The sequence below is a fragment of the Somniosus microcephalus genome, chromosome 3 (genome assembly GCF_052327205.1).
Source record: "Somniosus microcephalus isolate GS21.2 chromosome 3, FLI_Smic_1.0, whole genome shotgun sequence".
Classification (NCBI taxonomy): Eukaryota; Metazoa; Chordata; class Chondrichthyes; order Squaliformes; family Somniosidae; genus Somniosus; species Somniosus microcephalus.
In genome coordinates, this window is record NC_140989.1 from 224,763,231 (window position 1) to 224,786,715 (window position 23,485).

The following is a 23,485-nucleotide window of genomic DNA, read 5'->3' on the forward strand; positions in this document are numbered from 1 at the left end:
TTCCTTACCACCTACCCACAGCCATGTAATCTCCTGGGCGAGGCAAAAAAAACAGAAAAAAACCCAGGACCAATAAGAGAAAAAATACGCTGGAAAATTCCTCTCTGACCCCCCCCTTAGGTGATGAAACCAGTCCAGGCAATCACATGGACCAAGTGTCCTCTAATAAACTCACTTACCTTCTATATTCCAATTCTAGGCACCACACTTTAGGAAGGAGGTGAAGGCTTTGGAGAGGGTACAGAAGAGATTTACTAGAATGGTTCTAGGGATGAGGGATTACAGTTACGTGGATAGACTAAAGAAGCTGGGGTTTTCCTCCTTGGAGTAGAGAAGGCTAAGAGGAGATTTGATAGAGGTGTTTAGATAGAGTAAGTAAAGAGAAACTGTTTCCAATGGCTGAAGGGTCAGTAACGAGAGGGCACAGATTTAAGGTGATTGGCAAAAGAACCAGAGGCGACATGAGGAAAAACTTTTTAACGCAACGAGTGTTTAGGATTTGGAATGCACCGCCTGATACAGGTGGTGTGTACAGATTCAATAGTAGCCTTCAAAAGGGAACTGGAGAAAAAATTGCAGGGATATGGGGCAATGATCCCTCTTACTGTTTTTTGGCTTTCTGGGGCTGTGTGGCCCCATTCACAGTTTTGCAGAATTTTACATTAAAAAAGCCGGTCCCGGGCTGTGCGGGACCGGCAGAGAGGTACACGGCTGCGCGCCTTTATAGGGAACATTGATATGGGGAAAGAGCGGGGGAGTGGGGCTAACTGGATTGCTCTTTGAAAGAGCCATTGCAGCCTCGATGGGCCGAATGGCCTCCTGTGCTGTACTGTTCTATGATTCGATGATGCGATCACTGCCCCAGTCAAGAACTGGTCCAACTCTTGAAGGCATGCAGAGAGTCTGCACCCACCACACCAGCCGGCAATGTATTCCAGAGGTTCAGTACTCTGGGAAAAGAAGAACCACCTAACATCCAGTCTATTCCTACTGTTACATAGCTTAAACTCGTGTCCCCTGATCCTCCCCAACCTCTTAAACTGGTATAGCCTAGCCAGCCCTTTAATTTTATAAACCTCTATATCATGTCACCTCTAAATCTATGCTGCTCTAAAGTCAATAGATCAAGGTCCTTAAGCCTATCTAAATAGCCCAGGTTCTTTGAGCTAGTAGTCATTCTTGTAACTCTCCTCTGAACCTTTTCGAAGGCCACTATATCACCCACGATGTGAGGTGACCAAAACTGGGCACGGTACTGCAGATACGCTCTGACCAGCAACCTTAATAGTGATAAATGGTGTCCTTTGACTTGTACTGTGTGGTTCTATTAATACAAAAGGCAAAATACTGCGGATGCTGGAAATCTGAAATATAAATAGAAAATGCTGGAAATACTCAGCAGGCCAGGCAGCATCTGTTGGCTTTAGCTACAGTTTCTCTACATGAACCTTCAGTGATCTGTGCACAATAACACCTAGATCTTTTTCTCTCTCAACCTCTTCCAGTATTGTTCCCTGCAAGTGATGTATGTATTCTGTGCTGGCCCTACTAACCTGCATGACACTACATTTATCGAAGTTAAATGCCATTTGAGATTGTGAGGCCCACTCCCTTTGGATTTGATTGCACTCCTCTACTATCTTAACCCTTGCACAGATTTTGGTGTCCTCTACAAACGTACTGACTATACTCCGAACGCCACTGTCCAGGAGTGAACTAGTGGGCCTAGGACTGATGCCTGGGGGACACAACTAGTAATGTGGCTCCAGGCTGAATCATATCTGTTAACTACAATTTTTTGGCTGCAGGATTGGAGCCAATTCCTCCTCCAGCGTATCAAATTCCTACTGATACTACAAGTTTCTATTTTGTGAAGTAACTTAGTGTGAGGTACCTTATTAAAGGCTTTCTGAAAGTCCAGCTCGACAATGTACTGGATTTTCCTCATCCACTACCCTAGTGACTTCCTCAAAAAAACTCACCAAATTTGTAAGCCACGACCTATTTTTCCTGAAGCCGTGTTGTGAATTTCTAATGGCGCCATCCCTTTCCCAATGATCATAAAGGGCATCTCTTACGATCCCTTCTAGCATCTTCCCAATAATGGATGTCAGGCTGATAGGCCTGTAGTTCCCTGACTCTGATTTGTTCCATTTTTTGACAATAGAATCTACGTGAGTTAGCTTCCAGTCCAAAGGAGATATCCTTAACTCTATTAAACTATTGAAGATGCTGGAAGAAGGCTCTAATCACCCTTGGATGGATATTATCCAAACCTGGAGCTCGATGAATTTTGAGCTTTCCTAATCTATCCAAGATGACATTACTGTCTATTTTAATATTAATATTATTCAATACAGAGCAACCCATCTGGAACATCTACAGAAGTATAGACTGTTGCAAAATAGTCATTTAGTAGCCCTCCGGTATCCTTTAGTGGCCCTATACAGCCCTTAATGGTCTTCTGACATAGCTGAAAAAGCTTTTGCTATTACTGCCCCAATGCCCACCATCTTCTTTTCCAGAGCTCTCTTGGCTAATCTTATGCCTGTTTAAACCTCCCTCAGTTGCATGCAATACTTGTCCGTGTTCTCCTGCAAGTTAAAATACATGCATGTTTATTGAGTGGTACTATTTCAATTGAATTGGACTCATTCAAGCAAGGCTTATGCGTGACTACATGTGTTGCTGACTGTACTCTCATGCCGATGGAATCCAACTTGTCCTCCAGACAGCCCAAAGCCAATGAATTACTTTTGAAATACAGTCACTGTTTTGTATATGTAAATACAGCAGGCAATGTACACACAGCAAGATCCCACAAACAGCAATAAAGTAACTGACCAGGTAATTTGTTTTGGTGGTGTTGGTTCAGGGGTAAATGTAGGATATCTATAAAATTGATGCTGCTTTCTGCTACTGGATTTTAGGAAAACATATTTCCTCTCCTCCCTTGGCTGGGTGACTCGCTGCAAAATCGCCAGGAAAGTAGCAGTAGCATAGAATATAAATATTATGGAACCAAGAACTCTGTTTTAATTTTATAATAAAAACAGAAAATGCTGGAAACACTCAGCAGGTCAGGCAGCATCTGTGGAGAGAGAAACAGAGTTAACGTTTCAGGTCAATGACCTTTCATAGTCCTGAAACGTTAACTCTGTTTCTCTCTCCACAGATGCTGCCTGACCTGCTGAGTGTTTCCAGCATTTTTTGTTCTTATTTTAGGTTTCCAGCATCCGCAGTATTGTTTAGAAAGATGAACCTTGTACTCATTAGGTGTTGGGGCGGAAAGGTATCTCATTTCCTAGCGCTGGCATCTGCCACTCCTAGGTCGGGTGAAGCATGGCCAGATACAAAGTAAAGCTGTCTCTACACTGTCAAAACAGCGTGCCCTAACTCTGACCTCACCAAAGTGCTGTTACATATTTGTGGCCCCTCTGAGTGGGAATTGAGGTGAGTTTTCTGAGCTGATTTGTGCTGTACACTTGTGTTCAGTGGGAACTGGGCTGAGTTAAGTTTATCATATTACATTTTGCTTGGGATTCATCATTCCTTTCAGCTAGTGCTGGATTTGTAATGTGTCTCACAGGGATGAAAGGATAAGTGTTGTAATCCACTGCATTAGTCAATGCACAAGGATTTTGATTCAAAATTTTCAAGAAGGTTAGCCATGAGCTTTCTGTTTGGAGAGATATGGGCAATATGGATGTTATATATTCCTACGGAAGTTGTGCCTTCTCCCTCTTGAATCTTCATTATTTCGGCTAGTAATTTATTTTGTCTTTGTAATGACCCCCATATTGTGTCTTGCCTTGTCTATCCCTTAGCTTGTTTTGGACTTGATAAAGGGTAGCAAGTCTAGTGGTACCTCCAACCCCCTTTTTAAAATAAATAAATAAATAAATAAATAAAACTTTTTAAAGAAGGATTCTGGCAAGTTAGGAACACCCTAAACAAGATTGAACAGTGTTATTTTGTCACAGTAGGCTGAGAAAGCACTTGGTGGTTCACACAACCTCAGGTCACAAGATGGCTGTTACTCTGTCACTGCTGCAGCACAGAAAGTGGCAAGTGCGTTACAGGTGAGCCCATCCTGCTTGCGCAGTACAACTCCTGTTGACCCTGTTTTAAATATAAACAGCTGATCCTTGATTTGGTTCACTATCTTTAGCCATATAAGTGTTGGACTTAAAACATGCAAAATTAGCTCAATCATTGTACGCTAATAGTGTTGGTTAATCCTTCTATACCAATACGGACTGAATTTCGTACCAACAGAGACTGGTACCAGCGGAAACCACAAGATCATAAGCTCGTTGTGAATGTTCAAAGCAGATGTTCACTGTCGCTGATGCATCCGCTGACCAACTCCTAGGGCAATCCAAACGAGGGTGATATCTTACTGAGCTCATTGGTTGAAGTTTGTACACAAACATATGGTGACTCATTGTCATCGAGACAATTTATAAACGGATCAAGAATATAATCCAAACTGTAAATCTCTTGAAGCAGTCTGCAATTGACCTTCTAGATTTTCATCAGATTTGAAGTCCAATACAGCTTTTGAGGACTTAGCTGGTCAAGAATCTCAGGTTTCCCTGTAGATGTATAAACAAAACTTTGACAGATCTACCCTCACAGGGAAGACCTCTTTCAAAAGCCAGAAAAAAATACTCTAGATAGTTTTTAAAACGCTAATGGAGTTGGAAGGGTATGAGTCTCAAGACTATACCTACTGTGTATTTGGCTAACAGCCATTGCTTTTGTGCCAGAGTCTTTGACCATATTTAAGAAAACTGACCAAGAGCAACAGGGCCTGCTTAAGCTCTGAGCCCAATACTGACGAGTTGAAGGGACTATATGGTGTTCTATTGGATATAAAATGCTGTTAGAAAAGGCTGTACGATCAACTTCCGAATGCCAACATCTCCAGGAGTAGGGTGATTTCTCTGTGCAGTCTGAGAGTTTATTGTATCTTGCCATCCTGGAATTTGCAGATTTCAAACCTTCACGTCCCGTAACAATCATGAACCTAACTGAAGCACTGAAAGGAGAGAGGGTATGGAGAAAAGTACACTGCAATATTTTGTAACAAATATGCAATCGTAGTGCAAAGCTTGGCTGTACTCCAATCAGAAAGCTATCATAGTACAGGGCTTTGCTGTATTCTAATTGATAAGGAAGCAATCACCAGTTACAAGCACATTACCTACTTCAGTTACCCATAATTGTAATCCATAATGTCATCTATTTACCAATTAAGTCATTGCCCAGCAATTGTATCTCTTGTTCCTTTGGTTAATCCTCCTTAGTTAAATGGAAAGAATTGTTGTTAGTAACCCAGTGATTTATTTTCCATAGTTGCAAGTGGGATTCTGTCCGTGATCACCCCAGTTGACTTACTGACACTTTTTTTTGTAAATGAAGCATGTGATATGCTTGTCAAGAATTGGTAACACAGAGCTTGGTTCGATGGTAGCACTCTGGCTGGTGGGTTAGAAGGGTTTGGGTTCTAGCCCATTCCAGGAGTTGAAAATATAATCTAGGCTGGTGGGTGTGAAAATCCCATGGCATGTCATGAAGAAGAGGAGTTTTCCCAGTGTCCTGGCCAACATTCATCCCTCAACCAACAGCGCCAAAAACAGATTAACTGGCATTTATCGTGCTGTTTGTGGGACCTTGCTGTGCACAAATTGGTCTTGAAGTGCTTTGGGACATCCTGAGGATGTGAAAGGCACTATAAATGCAAGTTCTTTCTTTTCGAGAACAAGTTGCAATTAGTAGTGGATTGGTCCTGCGATCTATGCACTCTTAACTGTTCAGTACCAGGTTCCCTCATTGACGAGATAAAAACGTAGCATGGTATGTTACAAAGCCTTGCAAGCTAGAAGTTCCCAGGGTTGATTCCTGGACTCTGCATAGCTAATCTTAATTGGGACAGCAATTGGCCTCAATATGCTGGCTCAGGGTTAACTGGCTTGCTGATGCTCACACATGTAGAATGGCCACTTGGGCGAGTTACTAGAGAGCTTTGTGGAACTGTACCCCAGCAAGAGTCAGCACCTTCAAGAGGAGAAAAAAAATTGGTGAAAGTTTTTAAAATAATGTTTAATCATCTCTGTGCAACATAGCATAATAATTTGTCATAAATAAGACCTTTTTAACAGAGTTATCGGACTGCTTACCCATGTGCCCATCAAGAAGACCCATTTCTTTATCAAATTGGCCTTTTTTTTTTTTTGAGTACCTGCTACCCTCCCTCCCCTCCAGTAACATGCTAACTGTGGTAAGAAATCCTATTTCCAGGCTCCTGCTTATGCCACTCTTGAACTGGACACCGAGATTCGCAGATGTAAAATCTGATAATCGCTCCCCTTTTATTTTTGTTTTGCTTTTTTTCCCCCATCCCTTCCTCTTTGTGGGGAGGTGCCACGGTCTGATTGGCACCTCAACATGGAGACAATTGAGATTGGTAATTGATGGTGGTGGGAGGGTGGCGGGTGGTAGTGTGGCAGTTGCTATTAAATCGGTTTGAAAAATAATTGTATATTGCTCAGACAGGGTCTGGATGTCAAATCGCTATATTAGTGACAAAACCTCCCTTTGTCATTTCATGTGCACCACATCTTCCAAGGATTAAGTAACCAAGTGGATCGTACCAAATTATGTTGAGTAGTCAATGAGTTAACACCATGAACTCTATCAACCGTTTTGTCAATCACTGGTACTATAGAATATAAGGACTTCTAAAACCCATTCCTTTGAGATTCACCTTGCTTTTCATCTTTTTATATCCCTCCATGTTCCCTTTCTGCGACTGGTGAAATGAGAAGGCTGACGTGCTTACGGACCTTTATCAGTGTTGATCATGAGCAGCTGCTGGACGATATTCAATAGTAGAGTAGATTCATCCTTCCTCTGATGTCTGTCATCCACACTGAGCACTCTCACAGTTTCCCTTCCTCTTCCTTCCTCCCACCCCCACCTATCCGAGGCTTTTGAGAGGGGTCTTGTGACTGACAGTATCCTGCCATAGAATGGTGCAGTATCTTAGTAAGCCAAGGTGGTACTTTTTACAGAATATCTATTACTATATGATGGATCACAAAGTGCAATCACAAAGGTTAAAGTTGCACAATGGGAACCTGTATGTAAATATTGTGTAAATTTAACAACATAGGGTGACTGTTGAGTCTCAAATGCTTCTCTTTTCCTCTTTCCCTGCCTCTCACCATTAGGTGTATCAGCGCTCGACCAGGAGAGATAGGAATGGATGTCACTAACCGATGTACACTCGGCGACCCCAACAAACTGCCCGAGGGAGTACCGCAACCGGCCAGGATGCCATTCGTATCGGATAAACATCCTCGGCAGACTTTAGAAGTGATCAACCTCCTGAGGAAGCACCGGGAACTCTGCGACGTGGTGCTGGTTGTGGGCGCGAAAAAGATTTATGCACATCGGGTGATCCTGTCGGCCTGCAGCCCTTACTTTCGAGCCATGTTCACAGGCGAGCTTGCAGAGAGCCGGCAGACGGAGGTGGTGATTCGCGACATCGACGAGCGGGCCATGGAGCTTCTGATTGACTTTGCATACACGTCTCAGATCACGGTAGAGGAGGGGAACGTGCAGACTTTGCTGCCGGCTGCCTGCCTCCTGCAACTGGCCGAGATCCAGGAGGCATGCTGTGAGTTCCTGAAGAGACAACTTGATCCCTCCAACTGCCTGGGAATCAGAGCTTTTGCAGACACCCACTCCTGCAGAGAGCTGCTACGCATCGCTGACAAATTCACTCAGCACAACTTTCAAGAGGTAAGGGCTAATGAAAAGAAACAAGGTCCATGTGATCTCAATGTAATTAAACTTAAGCAGTGGCCCTCGTGGGGCTGCAGTAGTTGTACCACATTCAACAATCGCATATTCATGGTGCAATAAATATCGATTTTGTATATTTGATTTTTTAATATTGTATTTATTCAATTTTTTGTAGCTTAGAATTTCTTTAAAAGGGAAGGAACTGGGAGAAAATAATTTTTATTCCTTGAAAGTCAGTTGAGCATCGCAGAAGTAACTTGAATTTTACACCTGGCTTATTGATCTATTTGATAATCTTAATTGGTAGTGCAGACAGAACAGAAGACCTGACCCTGGTCAAGATTCTGCATTTGTCTCTCCTGCAAGTTGCTTTCAAAGGAAGGGTAATTCATATGTGTCCTCCCTTTCTTAGAGTTGTAGAGAGGGCAGGCAATTTGCTCCCAATCCTCTACGAATGGTCCTCTTAGGCTCCTCTTGGATATTGCTCTCCCATCCAATTTTTGTTCTTCCCACAACGGGGAGTCACCTCTGCGCAGCAGTGTGACTGGGAACTCGGAAAAATGGAAGAATCAAGTCCATGCCTCTCATCTTTACGATGCTGCATGCTGATGCTCCAACCTGCCATTGTGTTGTTTGCATCTTAACCTGTTGACATAATGCACTGGTATTGGCATGATGTGACTGTGATGGGGTTTGTGTCTATGATTTCCTATCGGGTTCCCAGTGTCTGGTTTGTTATCTGTTTTCTTTTGTCATTTTAAGGCGGTGATGAGCAAAAGCCATGTGGTTTTCTGAATAGGGAAGGGAAATTGAAGGTCGAGTCACTTTAGGCTACTTGGGGGTACCTTGAGTGGCTGAGAAAGTTTATGCTAAAGAAATTCTATGGTGCAGGTTCTCTGGCTCTCTTTACTAGGAAAACGTCATGAGGAAACCTGTGAGTAGGAGATGGGGATGAGTTAAAGGAGGCACACAATAGAAATCATTGTAATCCATGCAATGATGCAAAGCAGAGAAATATAAGACTCATTAGAAATCCCAAATAACTCCTTGTTCTGTGCCAGTGATTTAATTTGGGGACGGTGTTCAAACCTTCTGAGCATGTACTTCAGAACAATCAGTCGTGGGTACCTCACTTGTATTTTAGGCTTTAGAGCTGGTGAATGAGATATTTAATAGACTGGGTTTCGGTTTTGAAAAAAAAGAATTACCGTCCTCTTGTCTTTCTGCATGACCTATTCACATAATGCATTTGACTTTTATTTCTCCCCTTCCTCTCCTGAGCTATGGCTTCACAGGTGGTAGCAGGCCTGCGGTGCCTTGCTCAAATGGCCATTCTTCATGTGTGAACCCAGATGGAAAGTTCTCGGGGAATATCCACATCTTTCTTTCTCCAGCAGAAGCTACTGAAAAACAGCCAGTGGGGAAGCTTTCTTTTTTATCTGGGGTGGTTAGGGGTGGGGAATGGGTATTTGAGATCAATTTTAGCGAATTTCCCTCATTGTTGCCATGGCTGAGATAAGATTGCACAGACCAAGCATCAAACTTGGCATCTTTTTGGATGTGGTCTGCATGGCTCTGTGTCAAACCACTGAGGCATTAAAAATAGTTGTACCGACGGTACAGAACGAGCACACAGATCCCAGGTTTAACACTAAGTACTGCTCTCTCTGCTGACATTATTGCTGATGGGATGTGAAAAGGTCACCAGGATACCTTTCTGTATTTTAAGCCACATACATAGCTGCTCATTACAATATCTAATAGATTTTAATGTTTGCATTCTGGTGAAGAGGCTACACTTTGAAACGTTAAATCTATCTTTTAGTTTGCAGGTGATGATAGGCTGCTGTGTATTTCCAGCATTTTCTGTTCTGATTTCAGTCCTTGAGTTGCAGTTAAATATAGTTGGGCTTTATGTAAGGAACTGGATTGTTGCTTACAGATGGCACTTTTTGGAAAGGTCAGATTTCAGTTTAGATTTGGCTTGGATCCAGTGTTTAGGTATTTTGAGATGTGCTATATATTCTCATTAAGGGTAAAATGTTGTTACTCCTGCAGATATGTAGTACTCACATTTCACAGGATCCTTCGTGGTGGGTTGGACTCGGTATTAACACTCTGCAGTGCTGGTGGGGTGATTTGTAAGTGTCCACACTTGCTTAGTTGAAAGCTGTGCATTTATTGTTCTACACTAGTTTTTATTAAAAACAAAACTGGGTAGATACATCTATCTGGTAGATCTTTCTATTCTTCTGCAATAATGCAGTCTTCATGTACAATTCAGGAGGTCATTCCCCAAATAGGGGAATCATTGGGACCGAGGCATTTTATCTTGCTACTTCTGTGATCGGTCCCTAGCTGTCAACGCATGAGGTCTCTTTCTGCAATCGAGCCCCAGCTCTTTTTCTTTGTTGGCAGCAGTATTTCTGTTCCAGACCAGAAACAGTTCCTTGAAACTTGCTGTTTCTGTGGTTTCTTAAAATAATTCATTTATTCTTTGCAAATTCTTTGAAGCGATTACTGTTAAAATTCTTTATTTGGTTTGTCTCGGCATTTCAGTTTGGTTCTCGGTATCGAGATACTCCAATTCCTGGGGCTCTTTTCTGTGTAAAGTTTGATCAAGTATATCTCCATTGCTGATAACAGTGGCTGGATCTAAAAAAAAAATACTCTGTAACTTCTTCCAGTGTTTGGCCTGTTGCAGATTCTTAAGCGATGTCTTTCGGAAGGTCTCCAACACTAAGATGGAAGATCTTGGAAGAATGGATAAACTTTCTGAAGTACTAGTGAGATTTTGGAGTTTACTTTGCATTCAGAGCACAAGGTCAGGAAGTGTGTGGATCAGGTCAGGGCTGTTCTTCAGAAAGCGGCAATAGTTTGCTTGCAAGATCAGCAAGTAGGTGTTAATCAGAGCCTCCCAGTACTTTGACAAAGTGACCATTCCTTGTGTGTGAGCTTAGGCAGTGAGTGCTGACATTGTATTTGGCAAAGAGGGGGCGGGGAAACCTTATCCAATTCCAATTCCAATTCAAATGCTTTATTGGCATGAAAGTTTACAGAGAACCATATTGCCAAAGCTTACATAGCAAAAAGGTACAGTTTTCCAACATTCTGTAGGTGTCAATCGATTTGACATTTGTTGGGTACATACAATATTACTTTTAAACAATATTAATTTTAAACAGTCTTTCTACTTCATTTGGTACGTTCAATATTAATTTTAAACAGTCCTCAGGTTGTGACATGTTGTTACATATTTGGCCCCAAGGTATGGTCTGTCTCCTTCTCCCAGGACTAATCTCAATTTTGACAGGTCATCCAATTCCTTGAAATCTGGGGTTGTTTGGCTTAGCTTGTTGAATAATATGTTTCTTGATGTGTTGAATTTTTCGCATTTTAGGAGGAAATGCATTTCTGTTTCAACCTCGCTGGCCAGACATTGATCGCATATTCTATTCTCTCTAGGCTGCCAGGATTTCTTGTATCTGCCTTTTTCAATTTCCAGTTGGTGGTCGCTTAGTCTGTACCTGGTGAGGGTCTGTCTCTGTTTTGTGTCTCTGATGGTCGTGAGGTAGTCTGCCAGTTTATAATCTCTTTTTAGGGCCCGGTAACATTCTAATCTGCTTTGGCTTTCGGTTATTTTGTTCCAATGTTCCAGGTAGGTTTCTTTGCATTGTTTAATGATTTGGTTCACTCGGATTGGTGTTTGGACGGCTGTGTTGGTCTGGGGCTGGTCAGGGTCCGGCTGAGTACTTAGTTTCAGTAGCAGCTGACTCAGGGGACTCTTTTCTGGGTTTAGCTCTTGGGTCTGAAAGGCTTTGAAATGAAGGGTGTCTGGGGAGCTAGATTTGAGGTGATTTAGGAAGTTTAGTGCTCGTTTTTGGATGTTTATTATCAGTGGGTATCTGCCTAGTTCGGCTCTGCATGCATTTGTTGGCGTTTTTCTTTGGGTGCGAAGGATGCTTCGGCAGAATTCTGCATGTAGGGCTTCTATTGTGTGTTTTTCCCATTTAGTGTAGCTTTGGTGATTTAGCGGGCCCCATACTTCACTACCGTACAGTGCAATGGGCAGGATTATGCTGTCAAATATTTTGAGCCAGATTTTGATTGGGATTTGGATGTTGTAGAATTTTCTTTTTATTGCATATAGGGCTCTTCGGGCTTTTTCTTTTAGTGCATTCACTGCTATGCTGAAGCTCCCTGATGCTGTAATAGTTAGACCAAGGTAGGTGTAGCTCATAGTGTGTCCTATAGCGGTATCACTGAGGGTAAACTGGTATTTGTTTTCCTGACATCTGGGCCTTTTTTGAAAAATCATGATGTTGGTTTTCTTTAGATTTACTGTTAGAGCCCAATTTTGGCAGTATTTGTCGAGTAGGTCTAGTTGTTGCTGTAATCCCTGTTCTGTGGGAGACAGCAGAACCAGGTCGTCCGCATAGAACAGGGATTTCACGTCTCCATCAAGGAGACGGAGACCTGGTGACTCGCTTTGCTCCAGCATGTCTGCTAATTCATTTATGTATATGTTGAACAGGGTCGGGCTCAAATTGCCGCCCTGTCGGACGCCTCTTCTCTGGGTGAAGAAATCGGTGCGTTCCTTGCTTGGCCTTTGCGCACAGGCACTTCAGTGGCAGTTGCTGATTGGCGATGAGGAACTCCTACTCTACTTCAGGAATGCTGTGACTGACTGTAAATCCCTTGCTGCTGTCTTAGCTAAGACTGGCTAACTTGGCCCAGAGGTTCAGTACCACCATAGATGCCATTTGGTAGCTCAAGCTCTAAGGAGAACAAGCTCAGCTTCTCTAGTACCATTCTAGTAAATCCCCTCTGCACTCTCCCTAAGGCCTTGACATCCTTCCTAAATTGTGGTGCCCAGAATTAGACACAATACTCCAGCTGAGGCTTAACCAGTGATTTATAAAGGTTTAGCAAAACTTCTTTGCTATCGTACTCTATGCCTCTATTTATAAAGGCATGGATCCTGTATGCCTTTTTAACAACCTTATCAACTTATCCTGCCACCTTCAAAGATTTGTGTACGTAAACCCTCAGGTCTTTCTGCTCCTGCATCCCCTTTAAAATTGTCCCATTTAGTTTATATTCCTTCTCCTCATTCTTCTTCCAAAATGCATCACTGCACACTTCTCTGCATTAAATTTCAGCTGCCATGTGACTGCCCATTTTACCAGTTGTCTACGTCCTCCTGAAGGCTGCTATTATCCTCCTCACTGTACCAGAAGAGCAAACCTGCTGGATTGATGGAAATCTCTTGCTGTGTGTCTGGTCCCAATTCTTACCAACAGTCGGTTGGAGACATATAATCCATTTACAAGTTATAATTACAGAGTTTTTAAATAAAAGTTAGTGAAACTCTTCTGTATCATTGCTCACGATGATTTGGAGTATACTCTGTGTTATAATGACAGGCGTGCTATACTAAGTAATGCACAGTGTGCTATATCATTGATCTCCCATGACTGCGCTTGCAGATTTTTAAAAAAGGTTCGGTACTCATCGCTGAAACTGCGTCTGCATTTCTGGGGTCTATGGTCTTGCATTGTGTCTGGCGCACGCAGCTGAGCCTTGAGGCGGGTGTCTTTGTTTTTACCTGTTTTCCATTGAAAAGGTGCTTGGATCACGGGTAGTTCTGATGGATGCTATCTTTTGAGACAGGCGGGCTGTGTGTATCGTTGTGCTCCCAGGTTAGCTGCAGCTTGGCCTCCAGCACTCAAGCTGAGTGTGCACCTGGTGTCTTGCTTCACCCTCTATTCATTCACGAGCACCTACTGCAAGCAATCACGTAAGAAGATGATCTACATGCAAGATGTCACAAAACCTGAAGAAAATCTATGATCCAACGCTCCAGAGAGCAGCAAATTTGCATTTAAACTTGGGTTTGCCTTGACCTGCTGCTGGAACTGCCACACAGCTTCTCAAGCGTATCTCCTACAAATTAGACCTCTGTGTCCACTTGCTGGTGTTCACCCAGCTCCTGTGTCATATGCATAATGGCCTTTCCCGACCCACCACTTTTTAAAATAGTTGTCTTTGCTTTCCTTACTTTCTCTCCTGAAGATTCTTTCTCCTTTTCCTCTTGTTCCTTCATCTCTTTCACCAGCTTCTCTTGCCCTTGCTCGCTTCCTTTCTGTTCCACTTCAGTTCTTGCTTGTTGCATGTGTTTTTTTTTGCTCATTCTTATTTTCCCCCTTCCCAGCAATTTGCAATCGCCTACTCTGCTGTCTGACTGCTCTCGCTCTCCTTGGAGTCTTCCCACTTTTTTCATGCACCTGCTTTGACCTCTGCTGACTTTTTAAAAAATTCTGGCTACTTTTTCACCTGCTGCTGGAGTCTGGCACAAAGTCCTTTTGTAGTACTGCTTCTCTATAGGGAAGGATGGAAAATGAAACTGGTGCGTCAGTCAAAGTTTTACTTGTGCATCTCCCAGTCGTTATATGGCAGGTGACTTAGTGAGGCCTGGGAGTAGGTTGCATGCCCATCCTCTTAACGATATATTGTCTACGGAGGAAGGGAGAGCGTACAGAGAGATTTGTTCAGTGTGCTACGCATAACAAAATCAAAACCCCATTCTTTACAATGTGTTTATGATTTTGTTATTCATAGCACATAGAAGAAGCCTTCCCACATAATGTTTTAAAAGATGATAAGGAAAATAAATTGTACATTACTGGGCTGTTTGACTGATTAGGGCACTACAGAGCCATACAAACCAGGAAGGTTCTTTGTCCAATCCTTATTGTGTGCTGAGTTAGCTATTTCAGCCATGTGGGGTAACAAGTTTGCTGCACTTGGCCATAGTGCCTCTGGGCCGATGAGGGAAAACAAACAGTGGGATTTCAGTTCCTGCTGATCATCCAGTAACTCTTGTTGGACAGGATCTGGCTCGATTGTGATTCTTCTCACAGTCAAACAGCTTGCTGACACTTGTTGCCTGGGGTTGTACATGAAGAACAGCCATTTGTGCAAGGTATCTGGAGTGCCTTGAGAAATCTTGTGGATTGTGGTGGGGAGGGTGGTGGATGGGGAACATAGAAGCAACTAGTGCAGGCAGAGATTCAGGATAATGCTGCTTGGAAGCCATTTTGTTCCAACAAAGATGTAGACTTTGTAGTCTAGTAGATTAATTGAAATATTCTGTATCCTCTTTTGATGATAAGCTCCTAGATGTGTGGGGAACACTTTCTGTAGGCGCGTAACTTGCATTCTCAACTTGAAGGAAGTTTGAGTAAAGAGAATTCTCCATTTTCAGTAAGGCTGGCTTGCTGGTCCACCCCTTTCCCCCATGTAAAATCAAGATTTTTGAACTTCTAGCTAAAGTTATATTTTGATTGATAGCGTGCACTCTGGTCATGTGTTCCACAGAGAGTCTGTCCATTTCCTGCTACTGAAAATGAAAAGACTGAAGTATTTCCACAGTGAGCGGGTGTATTCCATTTAAAAGCACGACTACCATGCCCCCAGCAGTATGAGGGATAGGTTGTTTGGAGTATGTGGTGTAAAAGTTACTCCCAGGTGGGTTTCAGACAGCCAGTAGCTTTAGAAAAGAAAGATATTTTTATTGCTACAGAAAGAAAAATGGCAATGAAAGAGACTTTCCTTTTGAAACAGTGTTCTGCACATCCCTTAACTGCTTAATTAAAATGTACAATTTTTTTTTCTCTTCTTGCTTTCAGGTGATGGAGAGTGAGGAGTTCATGTTGTTACCAGCCAATCAGCTGATTGATATAATCTCCAGTGATGAGTTGAATGTGCGGAGTGAGGAGCAGGTTTTTAATGCAGTCATGGCCTGGGTCAAATACAGCATTCAGGAGCGGCGTCCGCAGCTCCCCCAGGTAAGGCAGTGTCCAAGTGAAAATCCAAACCCTTTGTTCTTGGTTTGTTGGGTTTCAAAAGCAATATTTCAACAAGGTAAAATAGATACTTTGTGCCTGGTTCCAATCTAGCACAGAGCCATATATCATGGAGCTTTAATTAGGATGCTGCTACTAATCCTCTGTCTTGGGCCAGCCATGTGCTGATGTTACTAGTGGCCAGAATGTGAGCATAAATTTCAGATGAGTTATTTTAAGAAAATAATTTGAAGACCCCCATTGCAGCTTCAGGCAAGAAAGAAAGACTTGCATTTATATAGTGCCTTTCACGACCTCAGGACATCCCAAAGCACTTTGTTGTGAAATAGTTTGACGAATAAAATCTCCTTGGCCCTAAATGCAGCTGAAATGTTAAGTACAGAATAATTTCACAGCAGTTGGTGCAGTTATCTCGAGTTGTAATGTAGCTAATCTCTTCTAGAGCATAAAAATTCCTGTTGTTTTCTCTTTTAATGTATTCCTAAGTCACACACTATTCTCTGATTGAGAGTGGGGTCAGGTGACTTGCTCCCAGACCTGTGGCAATGCAATAACTCTTTTTATAATTAACCCTTGGGACATGTGCAAAACTTGGTTGGAATAAATTGTCTTCACAGAATCACACACAGAATCACAGAAACCCCACAGTGCAGATAGAGGCCATTTCGGCCCATCGAGCCTGCACCGACACATATCCCACCCGATCCCCATAACCCCTACACCAACACATATCCCACCCTATCCCCGCAACCCCACGCATTTAATCCCCCTAACACCAAGGGTCAATTTATCATAGCCAATCAACCTAACCTGCACATCTTTGGACTGTGGGAGGAAACCGGAGCACCCGGAGTAAACCCACGCAAACACGGGGAGAATGTGCAAACTCCACACAGACAGTCGCCGGATTCGAACCCGGGTCCCTGGCGCTGTGAGGCAACAGTGCTAACCACTATGCCACCGTGCTGCTTTATTTTTTTGGAGTGTCCATGTAACTGTACTTCACTTGGTAATACACTCTAGTATTGCAACCTGAATTAGGAACTGACCTTGCAGGGAATCAGAGTGAACTTGTATCCTGTGGTAAAACATGTTGGAGCCGAATGTACTGCACCATCATCTTGCAGCTTCTACGTACCCTTGATTTTGTTTGTTTTATGATTCAATTCAGTTGCGTGAACCTGCTCCACTAATCCCAGCAAGAGATAGTAAATTGGGAATGTTGCACAATGGTTTTTATTCTTGTTAAACAGACATGTGATTGGGCATCCTAAATTCAATTGTAGCTACTTTCAAACCCGTAAGTTGATTGAGAGCCTCCTTTTTTTTAATACTTTCAATTAAGGGTTAACTCAATTGTTCTGTATACTTGCACCTGCAATTGCCTACAGAATCAAAGATTGGCAGGCAAAACTGTAATGGAACAATGGGCTGCCTTTTAAAGAGGAAATAGTTCAGGTACAGTCGAGGTGCATTCCCACTAGGGGGAAAGGTAGGGCAACTAAAGTCAGAGCTCCCTGGATAATAAAAGAGTTAGAGTGTATGATGAAGCAGAAAAAGAGCGTGTATGACAGATGTCAGGTCAAGAATACATCTGAGAATCAGGCTAAATATAGAAAGTTCAGAGGAGAAGTGAAAAAGAAAGTAAGAGGGGCAAAGAGAGGGTATGAGAATAGAATGGCAGCTAACATAAAAGGTACTCCAAAAGTCGTCTTATAGGCATATAAATAGGCAATAAAACCATCATATGGGTCATAAGAGATGGGGTGGGGCTGATTAGGGACCAAAAAGGAGACCTATGCAAGGAGGCAGAGGGTATGCCTGAGGTGCTAAATGAGTACTTTGCATCTGTCTTCACCAAGGAAGAGGATGCTGCCATAGACATAGTGAAGGAGGAGATAGAAGAGATACTGGATGGGATAAAAATTGATAAAGAGGAGGTACTAGAAAGGCTGGCTGTACTTAAAGTAGATAAGTCACCAGAACCAGATGGGATGCATCCTAGGATGCTGAGGGAATTGAAGGAAGAAATCGCAGAGGTACTGGCCATAATCTTCCAATCCTCCTTAGATACGGGGCTGGTGCCAGAGGACTGGAGAATTGCAAATGTTACACCCTTGTTCAAAATAGGGTGCAAAGATAAATCCAGCAACTACAGGCCAGTCAGTTTAACCTCGGTAGTGAGGAAGCTTTTAGAAACAATAATCGGGGCAAAATTAACAGTCACTTGGACAAGTGTGGATTAATTAAGGAAAGCCAGCATGGATTTGTTAAAGGCAAATCGTGTTTAACCAACTTGATCGAGTTTTTTAATGAGGTAACAGAGGGTTGATGAGGGCAATGCGGTTGACGTGTACATGGATTTCCAAAAGGCGTTCGACAAAGTGCCACATAATAGGCTTGCCAGCAAAGTTGAAGCCCATGGAATAAAAACAACAGCATGGATAAGAAATTGGCTAAGTGACAGGAAACTGAGAGTAGTGGTGAACGGTTGTTTTTCGGACTGGAGGAAGGTATACAGTGGTGTTCACCAGTGGTCGGTACTAGGACCACTGCTTTTCTTGATATATATATTAATTAATGACTTGGACATGGGTGTACAGGGCACAATTTCAGAATTTGCAGATGACACAAAACTTGGAAGTATAGTGATTGACTTCAAGAGGACATACAGGCTGGTGGAATGGGCGGACACGTGGCAGATGAAATTTAACGCAGAAAAGTGCAATGTGATACATTTTGATAGAAAGAATGAAGAGAGGCAATATAAACTAAATAGTACAATCCTAAAGAGGGTGCATGAACAGAGAGACCTAGGGGTATATGTGCACAAATTGTTGAAGCTGGCAGGGCAAGTTGAGAAAGCAGTTAAAAAAACTTAGGGATCCTGGGCTTCATGAATAGAAGTATAGAGTACAAAAGCGTCAAAATTATGATGAACCTTTATAAAACACTGGTTCGGCCTCAACTGTATTGGCCCAGAAATTCGGGTCGGGGGCTTCCCGCGGGTGCAAGCCCCCGATCTGCACTTAGCTTGCGCGCCGGCCGTTGAGCTGTGGGCCCCCGTGGAATTCCGATCCGGGGCCTGCTCCAGCTGCCGGCGCGCGGTGCTTGCATATCCCAGGGGCGCAGTTAGCTCGATGCGTCCCCTGGGATCACGTGGGCCATGGGGAGCCAATTGGAGCAGGGAATGCTCCATTCATAAGTCTGACAGGAAGTGCTGTCAAGACTTATAAATACTACGGCCCCTTCTTACAAAAATCACTAAATCTTCAAATAATTTTTTTTTTTAATCACATTTTTTAAATAAACTATAAATTAAATGAAATAACTATTTTAACCAATAATTTAAATTTTTTGAAAAAAATTATTTTATTTTCTAACAGGTCTAAAAATAAACTTACCTTGCTTTAAAGTATTTAAAAATAATAAACCTGTGGAAAAAATGTTTAAATTTTAATTAATTCACCACTTACCTTGTAAAAAGCAGGCCTTACACCTGCTTTTTATATTTCTAAATTCTGCAGACTTACCCTCACGGGAAAACCTGAAAAAAAAAAAACGAAGTTCGATGCGCATGCGCAGCCTCCCCCGCACACACGTTCAACCTCTGAACCCCTGCTTTCAGGGGAACGGAAGTGCTGGTTTCCCGCGCATGCACAGTGCATGCAGGAAACCGGCACTTCCATTGGGCCTATGGGTGAGTACCCCGTGCGTACTCACCCGTGGAGACCCGAATTTCTGGGCCATTGTGTCCAATTCTGGGCACTGCACTTTAGGAAGGACGTGAAGGCCTTAGAGAGGGTGTAGAAAAGATTTACGAGAATGATTCCAGGGATGAGCGACTTCAGTTACATGGATAGACTGGAGAAGCTGGGGTTGTTCTCCTTAGAGCAGCGAAGATTGAGAGGAGATTTGATAGAGGTGTTCAAAATAATGAGGGGTCTGGACAGAGTAGATAGAGAGAAACTGTTCCCATTGGCAGAAGGGTCGAGAACCAGAGGACACAGATTTAAGGTGATTGGCAGAAAAACCAAAGGCGACATGAGGAAAAACATTTTTACTCAGCGAGTGGTTAGGATCTGGAATGCACTGCCTGAAAGGGTGGTGGAGGCAGACTCAATCACAGCTTTCAAAAGGGAGTTGGCTAAGTACCTGAAGGAAAAAAATTTGCAGGGCTATGGGGAAAGGGCGGGGGAGTGGGACTAGCTGAAGCGCTCTTGCAAAGAGCCGGCATAGGCTCGACGGGCCGAATGGCCTCCTTTCGTGCTGTAACCATTCTATGATACTGGTTTCTTTTCTCTGTCAGGCTTTCAGAGCGAGAAAGTAATTTTATAGGCCATGTCAAACTCTTTTGCAACTCTGAGCAGGTAGTCTCAGCAAGATGTTGATAGAGACCAGAACGTAGATTTGCCTGTCCCTCAGTCAGGGGATGCTGCTTAGTGTGGGTGCTATCTAAAAAGGGAGTAACATAACCCTAAAAAATGGAAGACCAAAGTCTTACTGGCTGCCGTTTAGTTCCGTTAACTTATTTGATGTACATGTGAAGCCGTGTTTTATGAGAATTGTCACTTCTATTTGAGACAGTAACTGGGATTTATGTCAGATGTTATGGGATGATGCTGCTTTAGTCAGCTGTTGTTTAGAGAACCCTGATGACTGATCAAATCTGTTTATCGTCATTTAAAGCAGGGGTGGGCAATTATATAGGCTGGAGGGCCATTTAACAAGTTTTGGTGAGCGGCTGAGGGCTGCAAACCAATGTTCCCCCTCAGTTGCGCGGCCGCACGGTCACACACCAATTGCGAGGTCCCGTGCAGGTCGCTCACCAGCTCCTGCCGTTGGTAGAGATATTGAGCATGCAAATTTAAAGGGACCGCGCATGAAAAAAAATTAGAAGGAACATTGCATAAACATAAATTCAGATAGTAGTCAGATGCTATCTTAAATACGCAAAATGTAGTGTAAAATCTTTCGTTATCAAATGAATAAAATGATTGATCAATCAATTATATGTTGTACTGAAAGTCTATGTGGCTCGAGTCTGCAGGACCTCCAACGCGAGAGGTGTTCTCTTTTTAGTGTGTTGAATATGGGTGCCCGAGGCTTCGCAAGGCCTGAACTACAATCGCGTGCCATTACCTGGAGTCCTTGTGCTCCGGGATCCTCTCCTGTGTCTAAGACAGTGATGAGAACCCCCCTGCCGTTGTACTCTGGGTACCGGGAGTAGAGAAAACCATTCTTTTTGCTATCTATATAGTATTGTATATGTACTATCCTACATGATATATTTTTAAATCTCTTGCAGTAATAGAACTAGCATTATATGAGATAGTAATCAGAACGGCAGGATGAATGTCCTAGTGATAAGAGTGTCTCATTTGTAGGTTTACTTTATAATATTTAAAACTTAAACTGACCATAAAATGTAACTTTATTCATATTTGAAAAAGAATTGATTACTCACATTACCATTTATTGCCTTCCATTTGCAGTGTTTAAAGACTGGGTGATTAGTACAGATATGATGCAAGGTTTTTTTGTGTAACCTATGTAACATAGAAGTTTTTGCAGTTTACTATTTCATTGGATTAATTTGCCAAGAGGATTGTATTACAGTATATGTATAGTCAATCCTTAATAACAACAGAAAATGCTGGAAACACTCAGCAGGTCAGCCGGCATTCATGGAGAGAGAAATAGAGTTAACGTTTCAGGTCTGTGACCCTTCATCAGAACTGGAAAAAGTTAGAGATGTAACAGGTTTTAAGCAGGTGCAGCGGCAGGGGAAGGGGAGAAAAGAACAAAAGGGACTGTCTGTGATAGGGTGGAAGACGGGAGTGATTAAATGTTGCATTCTGAAGGGACCGCTCCCTCCGCAACACCCTGGTCCACTCCTCAGTCAGCCCCTCCCCTTCCCACGGTACCTTCCCGTGCAAGCGCAGGAGATGCAACACCTGCCCTTTTTACCTCCTCCCTTCCCAGTGTTCAGGGCCCCAAACACTCCTTCCAGGTGAAACAGTGATTTACTTGTACTATTTGCAGTTTAGTTTACTGTATTCAATGCTCATGATGCGATCTCTACATTTGGGAGACCAAACGCAGATTGGGTGACCGCTTTGTGGAACACCTCTGTTCAGTCCGTAAGGGGGACCCCGAGCTTCCGTTCGCTTGTCACTTTAATTCTCCGCTCCGCTCCCACTCTGACCTCTGCCTCATACACTGTTTCCGTGAAGCTCAACGTAAGCTCGAGGAACAGCTCCTCATCTTTCTATTAGGCACTTTGCAGCCTTCTGGACTCAACATTGAGTTCAACAATTTCAGACCATAACCTCGGCCCCTATTTTTTCAGGCGGCAGCTGTTGATGATTCTGCCATCCCCATTTGCAACATTTAATCTCTCCTGCCTTCCACCCTGTCACAGACCTTCCCTTTTGTTCTTTCCTCCCCTCCCCCCTTTTCCTGCCTCTGCACCTGCTTAAAACCTGTTACATCTCTAACTTTTTCCAGTTCTGATGAAGGGTCACAGACCTGAAACGTTAACTCTGTCTCGCTCTTCACGGATGCTGCCTGACCTGCTGAGTGTTTCCAGCATTTTCTGTTGTTATTTCAGATTTCCAGCATCCGCAGCATTTTGCTATTGTCCTTAATCTGTTTTGGAGAGGAAAGACGCAGCACCCGTCTCTTTCTTCGGTAAAACTAAGAGTCCTCGAGATGAGTTGCCATGACTCGACGGAGGAAGAGAGTCCAGTGTACACGCGCAGCAGCGCCCCCACCAGCCAGCAATGAGTGGCGGACATGGCGGGTTTTGGTAAAGTGGCTCATGGAGCCAGAGCAGGAGAGAGCCGCAGACAGCTGTTAGTCCGGCTCCGAGACACAAAAGGGAAGCAGATCTGCAGCAGTTCCGGCAACTTTTTTAAAATTGCCCCAGTTGATGGTCGCAGCCTACTCCCAGTACGCAGTAACCCTGAGCGAGCTCTCCTTGGGCCCCTCACCTCAAGACTCAGACAACTGTGCAGCTCGAGCTCCAGCAGGCCAGATAGAATGAGCTGGCGGGCTGGATGCACCCCGTGGGTCGTATTGTGCCCACCCCTGGTTTACAGTGTATCATCTTGCTTATAATCTGTTTAAGCCCAGATATCACTTGAAAGGCAAATTGAATTTGTGCAACACACTCGGAACTGCTGTGGAGTGTTGGTTTGAAAAATCCTTACATCAGACATCTCAGCCAGCCAAGCAGATAAGCAGGCCTTTCCTCTTAAAATGGGCAGTATGACTTCTTGCTTGACCTGAGCAGATGAGTGACCCGTTTCCATGGTCTCCTGAAATGGCTCTTTTCTCTTATTAAGTCGTCTTCTCCTCCTCCTCCTCAAAAAAGCTGGGACCTCAAGTTATATATCAGAAAAGCAGATTTTAGTACACCGTACCATGTCACTTAGTATTTAATTTGGAACCTCAAAGCCGCTTAGCCTAGTTGCGCAGGTGAATTAGTGACTGTTTTGTCAGCAAATAAAAGTATGGAGCCCTGAATTCTGAGTTTTTTTGGTTGATTAATAAGTTTTAAAAGCCCATAATTTACAGTCAGCGGCGAAGCAATGGCGCTCACTGCTGGCCCCGAAGAAAGCTGCCCACCGATCTCTGTGGTGAGGAAGTTTGCCTTTTTTGGCGTTCAGTTGATTGCAGCACTCTGTGATGGGAATCCCTAGTGCGATCCTGCTGTGACATCAACAAGCTGTCTAAAAAGCCAAACACATTGCAGAGTTCTCGGAAACAGGAAACCAGGAAATGAGAAGCTGCTTTTA

General features: G+C 43.2%; 1 protein-coding gene across 5 annotated transcripts in view; it reads left to right on the forward strand.

The window, feature by feature from the left end:
* klhl20 (kelch-like family member 20) overlaps positions 1-23,485 on the forward strand; it is a 76,162-nt gene that overhangs the window by 10,795 nt on the left and 41,882 nt on the right. For 4 of the 5 annotated variants that reach the window (XM_085982191.1, XM_085982188.1, XM_085982189.1 and 1 more), the window contains exons 3-4: positions 7,239-7,812; positions 15,507-15,665. In XM_085982191.1, coding sequence (XP_085838317.1) covers positions 7,239-7,812; positions 15,507-15,665 — 733 coding nt within the window. Of the gene's footprint in view, positions 1-4,902; positions 4,941-7,238; positions 7,813-15,506; positions 15,666-23,485 lie in introns of those variants that run through there. The other variant, XM_085982192.1, reaches the window with a different exon arrangement.